General features: G+C 37.6%; 1 protein-coding gene across 1 annotated transcript in view; it reads left to right on the top strand.

The window, feature by feature from the left end:
- The first annotated feature begins 2,860 nt into the window (after positions 1-2,860).
- The window catches only part of nr3c2 (nuclear receptor subfamily 3, group C, member 2), a 76,318-nt gene continuing 66,949 nt past the window's right edge, over positions 2,861-12,229 (top strand). The window contains exons 1-2 of the mRNA XM_052546132.1: positions 2,861-3,228; positions 9,242-11,018. Coding sequence (XP_052402092.1) covers positions 9,262-11,018 — 1,757 coding nt within the window. The 5' untranslated portion in view covers positions 2,861-3,228; positions 9,242-9,261. The remainder of the gene's footprint in view (positions 3,229-9,241; positions 11,019-12,229) is intronic.

Raw genomic sequence — 12,229 nt, 5'->3', positions numbered from 1 at the left:
ACTTATTTATTATTTCAAACTGCCTAGACTAATGGGAAGCATTATGTGACATCATTACCACAATACTTCTGCAGGTATGGAGTATTTAGTAATGTCTCCACTCTGAAAGTTTAGTGGGAAAAGTTTTTCAGGCATGTAGCTTTCATCATGTGTTAACCAGCAGGGCTCAAATGTATGCATTTGCTTTAATTGAGCTCTTTGGAATTCTGTTTAGTCTTGGTTTTCAGAGCTGTCTTTCAGTTTCCTTCAATATATGACGACTTAAAGATCAATATATCAGCACTCCAGTCAACTTCGGGAGAAAAGGATATCAAAAAGAGCAGAACAGTTGCTCTTTCATCTTAGGTTCACATGTCCAAAAGATGCAAGCACCAATGGGAAACCTCTTCTGCTAAATAAAACACCTTTACCAAAAATTAATGATGAATATTTGATTAAAGGTTCAGACTTCTTTAGTAAAAGAGAAACAGGGCTGCTTTTAATCGGCTTATCTGATTTTAATGCAGACAGATTTATTTATTAACATTCCAGGCCAGATGTCTAGATGAGTTACCTACTGAAGACCTCATGTTTAAAAGTTTGTATATTGAGAAAAGCAGTTATGGGTAACATAACAATGTCATGTTATGGGTCCTTTTTGCTTAATCTTTCACACTTGTAGTGCAAAAGCTAATAAACAAACCATGTGATGTGTTATTAAAATCAAAATATTATTCATATGTATATGTACAGTATACATATGAATATGTATTTTTGAATCAATATTATAAATGCACTAGCTATTTTACTGTTTATTTAGGAACATTGCGACATGATTTATTCCTTTAATTGGCTGAAGTCTTAATAATAGAAATACATTAATGCAATAATAAATAATTTGTTAGCAGTTAATATTTAGCTGAAAAAATGACTGATGCTTTTGTTACTCTGCAGATCTTAATATTAAAATATACAAACATAATGGTTTTGTAAGCATTTGTGCCAAAGTCGGGATCTGACTGGACAGAACCGACAATTTAACTTGATAAAAGATGGATTCTGTAGAAAACTCTGTTGTGTTTAATATGTATGACCCCCCCAACCTTGAATTTTCCTCTTGAACACAGATGGTGACAAAAATCACTTCAGCATATTTGGGGATACCTTGACCCAAAATAACAGGTCGCTTGATAATGTTAAAGAGTGCATGAGAGTGAATTCGAAGCATTAGCTTTAGCTCACCTTCACTTCAGGACAAAATACTCAAGTATTACGATGCATGGATAAAGTAAGTGTGCGTGAAAAAAATGTAAAAAAAAAAAAAAAAAACTCATTTTGGGGGCATTTTCATTTGGAAAAATGAAAATCCAAATGTGTGTTTTGGAATTCATTGTTATTTTAGTTGTTGTTATATTTAATAATTCCACAGTATAAGAACACTACTAATCTCCATTAAGTCATCACAATCTAAAACAGAATAATTTGGTCTAACGGCTTTGTAATTGTTGCTTTACTGTGGCATGTTTTCATGTTAAAAAAAATGTGTTGAATGTAATTGCCTTTCAGATACCTCTCTTTGTAACTATGCTTTGGTACTTTGTCAAACATTGCATTTCAGTAAATTTATTCAAATTACATTTCCAAGCTGCACATTTTACCAATTTAGTTCATGTCATTTTTTCCACGAAATACAGATACAGATTTATAGAAATTTTTTTTGTAAAGGTCAGATGCCCCTGGGTTGTTTTTTTTTTTTTGACCAGGGGGTCATTTAGCCTAATCTTATTGCTTCCATTTGATTCCCATGCATAATAGCTGTTGGGTGATGCCTAATGATCCTCAACATGCTAAACTTATATGTAAATGTGTTAAAGTTTATCAGTATATGGACATTGTTATATACTGGGCCTTCTTCCCCCATCTAACTGTATAAACATCCACATTACATAAGCACAGGGTTATTTAAGGCCATTTCCATATCAACAAACTCCAACAAAATCACAAAAATTGCACCACCTTGTGGTACTGTACCAGTTTTTTATTTTTCAAAAGGAGTCTTTATATCAAACCAATGTTTGATAGCAATGACATAACTATGAAAATGATTTTATATGTCATGCTTAATTAGCAAAGATATATTCATAGACCTATTTTAAAAGTTAGTGACAGCACATGAAGCAGTTTCGATGGTCATGATCAGCTCGAGCCAAGAATTCACACAAACCACATTCAGAACTGCTTTATATAGGAGTTTCTAACTAAACTCAAAATCATAAGATCCAACTTGCCTGAAAATATATTAAAATAATACACCTATCGTCTTGTTTATCTTCCTTTAGAATGCAGGTAATCACACAACTTTAAGAGACCACTTAAGGATGACATTACTGGGGCTGGCGATCAAATTATTATTATTTTTTTATTTTATTTTTTGTGTGTGTGTGCTTATACTTCAAACAGTTTATCATTTAATGCTTAATCAATCCAGTTCTGACTCTTTGCTCAGTGCTCCGCTTGTGCAGATTACAAAATTTATAGTTGCATTTCCAGCCTTTAAATATGTACACTTTATTATTATTATTATTCTGCAGTATGGCATTTTTATAGGTTTGTGATTGCACAGTGCATGGTTTAATTAAACTAAATCATGATTAAACGATCTAGTTTTATCGAGTAACATTTAGTAAGTTCCACGCACTTAAATGTTTGAACATCCATTTGTCCTAGATGCACAGGTTAGCGGCTGCGTAATCAAACTACCTTGCCCTACTTCTGGATGTAGAGCTGTATATACCTGAGCGCACCCATCGCCCCATCCCATCCCTCCCTCCCTCCCTCCTCTCGCTCGAGCTCTCATTGCAGTAGGAGGGTCCATGTGCACACAGTGACGTCGCTACGCAAGTCTGTCTGAGTCCTCCGCTGTTTGTATTAGTCTTCAGTTGGGCGCCTTCAACAATCTAGAAGCAATGTGCACGTAAACAGAAAACAAACGACAGGACGTCTCGGTGAAGTCTCTGATGACTGTACTGCTAATGCGCTGTCGTTAAGGGTCTCGCGTCATGCGCGCGGCAGTGTGCGGTGCGTTCAGCTGTCACAACTGAAACTAGTATATGCAAGCAGTCGCAACACTGGGAATACTTCTAAACACAACTTAACGCCACTGTTTGATGTCATTCTCTCCGTTTTTTGCATTGGATTACTAGTGAGCAGAAGCAGAGATAACTGTCACCATTGGATGTCGTAATTACGGTAAGATGTCTTAATATTATTAATATTAGCATTATATCGCTGGAGAACAGATAAGTCATATATGTCTGAAGGTATTGCAAATGCAGAGCGTTTCAAACTTGTCTAAAACTTGCAAATTTGTGACAAACGATGTTTCACATGACAGGACCCCTGTGCTGTGCATGAAGAGCAGGGACTTTAAAGCAATGAAAAGAAAAAGAAAGAAAAAAGAAAACAACAACACAAGAATTAAATCAATCAATTAGTAACATCTTTGCATAACATTGTAACATTGTTTTCGGCTAAACTAACTAAATCCTCGCAGCAGTCAGGATTTATATGAGTGAATACTGTTTAACGCATCGCCATTGCTAACGCTTTCAAATCTCCAAATCTTGCCTACAACATGTTTTAAATAGTTACATCAAAGCTTAGCGCGATCTCGTGAGAAGTTCTTCACGGGATATATTATGTATATGTAACGTTAATATCATCCTTTCGTATTTACTGTACGTCTGCTAGAAGTCAGAGCATCTAGAGTTGAGTGCAACTGAAAGTTTATTCAGCCAGATGGGACTCAAAATTATGAGTGATGTTCACATACAGTACGAACACAGGCGAATAAGATTTATTATTGTGTAAATGCACGCGCACCTCCTGCATATTTATCCCGCATATTTAAGCATAGCCTACTTGATTCACGTGACGTCATGCGATGAATAAAGTGCACCGCGACGATATTTAAACAGGGGCTCTTTTGCAGAAGAAACAACTGCGTCACATTCATCATTCTGGAGGTCGCTGTGCAATGCAGCATGAAGTTTCACGCATTCGAACCTACTCGTAAAGTTGACTAAGTTTTTACAGACTACGCAAAGAGCAAGGTCGTAATTCAGAGATTTTAAAGATCGTAGCAGAGATATTGTGGCTACAAAGCTTATGAAATAAATGTCTGACAGCGACGGGACCATTCTGTGAGTGGCGTGATAAACTCTTGGCGACTGTGTGTCTAGTTCTGTCCAGTGGCTTGACGCTAAACTACGGTATCGTGGGAAGAAGACGATAGGGAGGGGGGAAAAACACAAAACAAAACAAAAACATCGAACTACGTCAAAGTTTAAAGCAGCACTGTCATCACCATATGACTTTGCTTTTAAAAGTGCGATGCTTAATGAGCTACATGTAGCTACAGAAGAACTATCAGTTCCAGTCTTAGGACAGATTGTGAAAGAAGTCTGTATGTACTGTACATGACTGACAGTTTAAACTCTTAAAGAACGCGGTTCTGCCCCATCTTTAGTTCCTCCCCTAATGCTCGTGTGTGTGGTCGGTTTGCTTTCTCCTCTTGGTGCTGTCAACAATGTGAGAAATTCACTTTTTTTTTCTTTTGCCCCAAGCCATAAATAAATAAATAAAATATTACATACGTGAAATTGAACAAATGTGCAATGCATTAAATCCTTCACTCTGTTTTCAGATTTAAACCAGTTGTTTATGCACTGATGCAGTCTCTGCTTTGTAAGTCTCAGTCCAATTTTTTTTTTTTTTGGAAGCTTGTTCAGGCTGCCAGCACCAAGATGAATTACTTACAGGCTATTTGGAATTTTAGAAGGTGCACACATTTGTCATTTTAACATAACTAAATGTAACACTGCTAAAATGAGTCCTTAAATAATATCGTTGCCATCTGAGGGACAGAAGGATTCACTTTTGTTAGTTAAACATATGTTCAAAGATAATGTACCATAGAAAAGTAATTTTATATCCTTTCTGTTTTTCTAGAAATATAAAATAATATTACTATATATACAGTAGATATATACATATTACTACTGCTAATAATAATAATCCATAAAGGATTATAGAACAAAGGAATTACACATTCTATAATAAACTATAATAAATACAAAATATTATCACCAGTAATGAGACTGCCTGACAGTAGGCTAAAGTGCCATTAACACTTTGAACATAATATAACTGTATGTGCGTGGATGTACAGTATATGAAGGGCAGAGGCACATTTTTATGAACTTGACCTATTATCATCCCTCCTACACTTTTGTGTTTTAGCAGGTAAAGGACTTTTTATGGTGCAGAAAGATAGCAGCTGATGTTAGAGAGTGCGGCAAAGTAAAGCACGGGGATTTGCTTGGAAAAAAGGTTACCTGCTAGGTCACAATTTATATTCAATGAGAGGGGGAGTGAATTCCATGAAAACTACCTTGAATGTGGATCACTACTCCTGATGTCTGCAGAGGCTGTGCCATATGGAAGCAGATTAGACTCAATAATAATTCACGCAAAAGACACGATGCACTCATGCGTATCCCATTCCACATTCATGAAACCCAATTCACGTGTACGAAATTTTTATTTCAACAAAAACCTTATATATAAATAAAATACTTTTCACAAATTCAAAACACAATTCACAGATGTACAACTGTATACAAATATGTGGAATATTTAAAATTCACGAGTTCATCGCGAACTGTGAATGTGTGAATTGCTTTGGTTTTGTGTGTATTTTTTTAGACTTTTCTGGAAGCAAACTCCTCCCACACGGGACACTCATACTCTATAGCCAATCAGATTTGAGCCTGTTGATCGACCGATCATAACCCACTGTGGGCATGCCTACCTGGATGTTACGTCATCAGCGCGAGACCACGGTTCAAGTCACGGCAGGGGTTCGTGCAGTTGAGTGTTTCATTTTAGGCAACTAACCTTGTGAAGATGTATTGTTGTATCTTTACATGCTTAAAACTTGCAAGTAAAATCGGTCATTTAGACAATCATTAACATGACCAGTGTAAGCCTGTGGCTGCTATGAATACAGATAGTGTTGCAAAAAATGCAGCTGTCTTGTGTCAGCCACAATGTTTCGTACATTGGCCAAAATGAAGAAATAATTCTGTTTTTGTTCAGCAACGCCCACTTAGCGCTGACCCTGCCCTAATCATCATAACTTAAATAAAGATGAATAGACCTCAGGAGAACTCAGTGTATGATTAACGGTATGTTTGTAATTACCACTTGTACAAGAGGATGCAGTGTTTATTATTACACAATAATTGGTTTCCATGCATTCTTCAGGATTTAAACACCAAAATCTGGCTCGTCCTGACAGAGAGAGAAATAGTGAAGACTGAATCTAAAATATTTGATCAATTAACTTTTCACATAATGTATTACATGTATTTATTATTCGGCCATGAAATTACAATGCTAAATACTCTAAATGGGACACTATACTAGCTTATTCTGTAAATTCGGTGTAAAAGAGGTTTGAATTCTTTTTGACTGAAGAACTTCTAACACAGCGTCAAACTGGTATCGAGCCAATCTCAGCTGTAGTTGTGCTGCGTTTGTACTCCGTCATAATTTTCAAATCATATTTCACATTACAGGCACATTATAATTAATCATGGCCATTTCATTCCCCAAATAATCAGAAACTTTAATAAACTTCAACTTTAATAAATTAATAAATCTTATACAGCCACTGTAACAACTGACTTGTTTTTAATGTTTTATTTCTGACATATAACAAGAACATTTAACAATGCATAACAAAGCTTTATGCCTTAACACGAACAAAGTCATAGGGTACCATTCTAAAAGAAATTGAGTAATAATGCACAACTAAAAAAATCTGGCGAAACTCTCAAAATGGATGGGGGTGCAACATGACTGTTTTGAAAGAGTTCCAGTTCCAGATAAAACTTCTAGATTCATATCACCTCATAACTTGTTGTAAGGGGTTGTCTCTGTAATTTGTATATCATTAGCCCCACAATTCTGGAATAAATAGTATTTGCAGCATAAACAAACTAAAATAAAATGTACATGGTTTCCAATGTGTGCATGTTATTACACACATCACCAGCTGAATGCATGTCATCCCAAGATTTTATACACAAGACAAGCTCTGCTGTGACAGCTTTTTCATGTCCTCAGTAAACAAAAACAGAAGAGACTGCTTGAAAAATATCCAAAAACTATATTTTCATAATCTTCTATTTATTTATGACATGTCCGATTCCTATCAGGAAAACCTTATTTTATGAATCTAATATCTTTATGTGGTATCCACATGAATATTGATTATATATTAAATAACCATAAGAATCGATCAATATTAAATCATAACACACTCTGGAATAAACAGCAGCCTCTGGGTTACACTGGTCAAGTTAATGAGTGTGTCTAAATGACTGATTTTACTTCCAAGTTTTAAGTAAGCATGCAAAGATAAAACAATACAACTTTAAAAGGCTAGTTACCTGAAATGAAACAATCAAATACACAAACCTCTGCTCTGCTGAACTGTGACTTGAACCATGGTCTCACGCTGATGATGTACCATCCAGGTAGGCACGCCCACAGCGGATTATGATTGGTCGATCGACAGGCTTAAATCTGATTGGCTAAAGGGTAAGATGTGTCCCGTGTGGGAGGAGTTTGCTACCAGGAAAGTCTCAAAAATACACACATAAATCCAAGGCGATTCACACATTCACAGTCCATGATTAAATTTTTTTTGTTGTTGTACGCAGTTGTACATCTGTGAATTGGGTTTTGCTTTTGTGAAACATATTTTATGAATATTTATTCTTATTTTTGTGCATGTGAATTAGATTTTCTTCTCTTTTTTTCATGAATTAGGATCCGCATGTGTGCACTGTGTCTTCTGCATGAATTATTATTGAGCACTGTTGGGAACGTTACTTTAAAAAAGTAATTAGTTATAGTTACTCACTACTTGTTAGTAGTTAGTAACTGAATTACTCTATAATAAAAGTAACTCGTTACCAGGGAAAGTAACTATTTGCGTTACTGATATAAAAAAAGTCAGTTGAAATGAGTAGAACAGACAGGTGTTTGTTCATAACTTTCGATATTTATTGCACGTCAATAGACAGCAAGAGTTTTATTCTGCACTTCAAGTATTATCTTTGTAAGAAAAGTGTTTTTGGCCACTCGCTTTGTAGATGCGTCTGTCACACATTACATGTACACATTACATGCACGTTCTTGCCTTTGAATTTGAAGTAGTGCATATCTCCAGCTTGAAAATGGCAACATTTCATTGGATTGCTCCTGACTCGCCATCTCTGCTGTGAATCTCTCTTTAGCTGTTGCGTTCGTGCGTGTGTGTTTGGCGCCGCTGGCGTAAAAACACTGGCTCTGATTGGCTACCATGAAACACATGACTCTGCCTTAGCCAATCATAATAGGTTATCTCGTTATTAACCCACCTCCTTATTCGCTGTGTGAGCCAGGGGTGCGTTCGGATAAATCAATGCATAGTAACGCACCGCATTTTACGTCCAGTAATGTTAACGGCGTTGTAACGTCGGGAAAAGTAATTAGTTAGATTACCCCGTTACAGAAAAAATAACGTTGTTACATAACGGCGTTCTTTTAAACGGCGTTATTCCAAACACTGTTATTGAGTCTAATCTGCTTCCATAGTGCACTTCTCAAAGCAAAGACTTTCACAGTTAATTTACAAATTTGCTAATTTATAATGGATTCAAAAATATGTAAAAAAAAATTTATGTAAAATATTAAAACCTGGGAAAACTGGTCAAATACTAACATTTCAGCAAGAGAAGATGGGGATGCACAGAGAGGGGTGGCCCTCACATTCTTAAAGACGAGGGCATTTGCAATACCATTTAATTAGCATTCCATTTAATTCTAAGGATAGAAATCGGTTATAAAAATAAATATATATATCTTTATTAAGTGCAGAAGAAAATTATATGCAATTTTTTTTGCAAGATGTCTTAAAGCCCAACGAAACTTATACATAAATGATACATTTCTTTGTAATAACAAAACTGAAAACAGTAATTCTGTAATTAATTTTCCAAAAACAGACAAATTAAACCAGAAATGAATAATAATTATGTGTGCACTTTGGTTTGACAGTCAGAGTAATGAAATGTCTTTGTTTATTGCTATATAAATATTGCTATTTAGAATGTAAAGTCTAAATGTTTTTAATTTATTGGTCCATTAGGTTTATCAAATGATCCAGGTATGGAGACTAAAAGATACCAAAGTTACTGCGAAGGGGCAAATGCAGAAAACAAATGGGCACAGATGCCGAACACCATAGAGTATTGCTGTTCTGCTGAAGAGAATCTGACAAACAGCGACGTGCTTATGGATATTGTTAACTCAAGCAACGCCCCTAACTCTGTCTGCAAGGACAACAACTTTAAAACTACACAGACAACAATGCTTAGAGTTAATCAGAATCAACCATTACCTTTTCCCTCCTTCAAAAACTCCTTCCACAACCGCAAGTCGGAAACAGACTCAAAGGAGCTCTCCAAAACAGTTGCTGAGTCTATGGGCTTGTACATGAATGCTGCCAGGGAGGCAGACTTTAGCTTTGCCCAACAAGGTACTGCAGGAGGGCAGGGTAGCCCGGAGAAACTGTATCCTCTTTGTGGGAGAGCAACTGAAGACAGCCAGTCCAAAAAGACTGGGAGTCCAAAGATGAAAGCTTTCCCAGCTTCATTCCCACCTGGGGCCCAGCTACCCAATGGTGGCCCTCAGGAGTGCAATGTGGTCTCTGCCTCAGTGCCCTTTGTACTGTCCACTGCTCTTTCGTGCAGCACTGATGGATCTGGACCCATGTCTAGTCCTACCGGACACAACATGGTGTCATCCACTACCAGCCCCACCTTCTTTGACTCTGATTGTCCATCTCTAGCTTCTGCCCGCAAAAACTTAACCCAAGGTCAACACACCAGTCCCAACATCTGTAGCCCTGTAAAGTCCAGAATGGTGGGGTCACCACCACTGGCCAGTCCGCTCAGCGTTATGAAGTCTCCAGTTTCCAGCCCTCATAGCATAGGTAGCGTGAGCTCACCGCTTTCCTGTAACACTAACATGAGATCATCCGTCTCAAGTCCAACAACATATAGAGGCAATACCTGTAACGTTAGACCATCCATCTCCAGTCCACCCACTGTTGGCAGCATGACCATGTCCAGTCCCAGGAACTCATCCAGGGGCTTCTCGGTCTCTAGCCCTCCCAGTGGATTGGGCCTAGTTCAGAATGATGTCAACAGCCCTGAGAGCCAAGAGCACGACTTCAAGGCATTCGAGTTCCCGAAGGTAGAAAATGTGGATGGGGAAATATTTAACATCGGCTTGGATGCTATGGGAGTGGCCAAATATATCAAAAACGAACCTGGCACTGATTACAGGAGTATGTGCCTAGGCAGCAGCAAAAGCGCCATGCCACATTCTCCTTTCATAACTCACATTAAAACAGAGCCGAACAGAGAGGTGACTTGTTCGAACCTCCAGTTTGTAGGGCCGCAGCACTCTCTAGGCTGCTTTCCATCTACAGAGACCACATACTTGTCTTTGAGGAATAATATTGACGAATATAGTCTTTCTGGGATCTTGGGACCTCCGGTTTCGTCTCTGAATGGCAACTATGAACCTGGTGTGTTTCCTAACAATGGCCTGACTAAGGGGATTAAACAGGAAACCAGTGATGGCAGCTATTACCAAGAGAATAATAATGTGCCCACGTCGGCTATTGTTGGCGTTAATTCAGGTGGACATTCATTTCATTACCAGATCGGAGCGCAAGGAACAATGTCGTTTTCACGCCACAATCTGCGGGACCAGACGAACCCCTTGTTGAATCTAATTTCTCCAGTTACTGGATTAATGGAGACGTGGAAAACTCGCCCAGGCCTGTCACAGGGCCCTCTCTCTGCCAGAGGGGATGGCTATCCAGGCTCTGTCTGCCTTACAGAAAACTTGGAAAGGTAAGACACAAACAGGGAGTTTTTAATGTGTTGTAGTGTTGTTTTATGCTCAAACATTAGAATAATTCTATGCCCAAAAGAGAAGAAAAAAAAACAAAACAAAACATGAAACCATGTGAGAATTAAACAAATGTTACAAATGCTGTGGAGACAATTTGCTAAAATTAGGCTAAATCAATTTCATTTGTCTGGAAGCTCCCAGTCAATATGATTAACTGACAGACAAATGGCTTGCTTTCAAAACATCCTCTCCACTTTAATGGGTAGGACTTACTGCTTTTGTGGTACATTAAATCTACACTTAAAACCAGCACATTTTCTCGACCCAACACTGGAGGACATTCGCTCTACTAAGCTCCCTTATAGGAGGGAAGCAAAGTTTCCTTCTTATCAGGACTTTGTCTGGGTCTGTGAACATAAACATAACGTATTGTGTTGTTATCAGAAGGCCTTGGAAGATCTTGTGCAAAGAAGTGCGTCTTGTTATTGAGTCCAGTCATTATAGACCAGTGTCATACATAATTAATGGTAGGTCAAGTACCTTTCTCTCAGAAACAATGATAAACAAGCAGTTTTTATGAAAGGCTTTTAAACAAACAATGGGAGAGATCGAAGAAGTTGCTTAATTAATCATTTGAGACAAGAAACTGATTATTTCTCACCCAGTGCTTCAGTGTAGAATTAACATGAGGATGCAACTTTTTTTGCGACCTTGTCCACTTTAGCCACTGCCATGTGAACACTGAATCAACTGCAGTGGGCCTTAGGATACCCCCTCAGGCAGATACTGAAGTCATCAATGTTTGCTTACCAGACTTTAAATTATACGGTTGCATAATTTCTTTAACAAGCTTGCAAAGTGCAGGAAGCCCTAAACTGTTCTATAAAGCATATCCCATCTGACAGTCAAAACTTTTCTAAGAGTCAGATGTTTGTAGAGTTAACTGAGTGATACATTGAACCCCCTTTTCAGAATGTGTTCATTTGATGCTATTCTGAGACGAGGCAATTACAGCTAGCCGAGCTCTAGCAGTATAGCTAATGATTTTCACCCCATCCCAGATGTCCTCTGAAACAGTCAGCCAAGCACTCATTCAAAATAGAGTGTCTTTTTTACCACTCTAATGATATCAGGAAATGTGAAACGCTAAGTTGGCTAACGAGAGAGCGTAAATGTGTAAGTTGTCTCTAGGTTTGTAGCTTTGTCATGT

This window comes from Carassius gibelio, chromosome B1, assembly GCF_023724105.1.
Source record: "Carassius gibelio isolate Cgi1373 ecotype wild population from Czech Republic chromosome B1, carGib1.2-hapl.c, whole genome shotgun sequence".
Classification (NCBI taxonomy): Eukaryota; Metazoa; Chordata; class Actinopteri; order Cypriniformes; family Cyprinidae; genus Carassius; species Carassius gibelio.
This window is presented reverse-complemented; position numbering and strand designations above follow the sequence as displayed.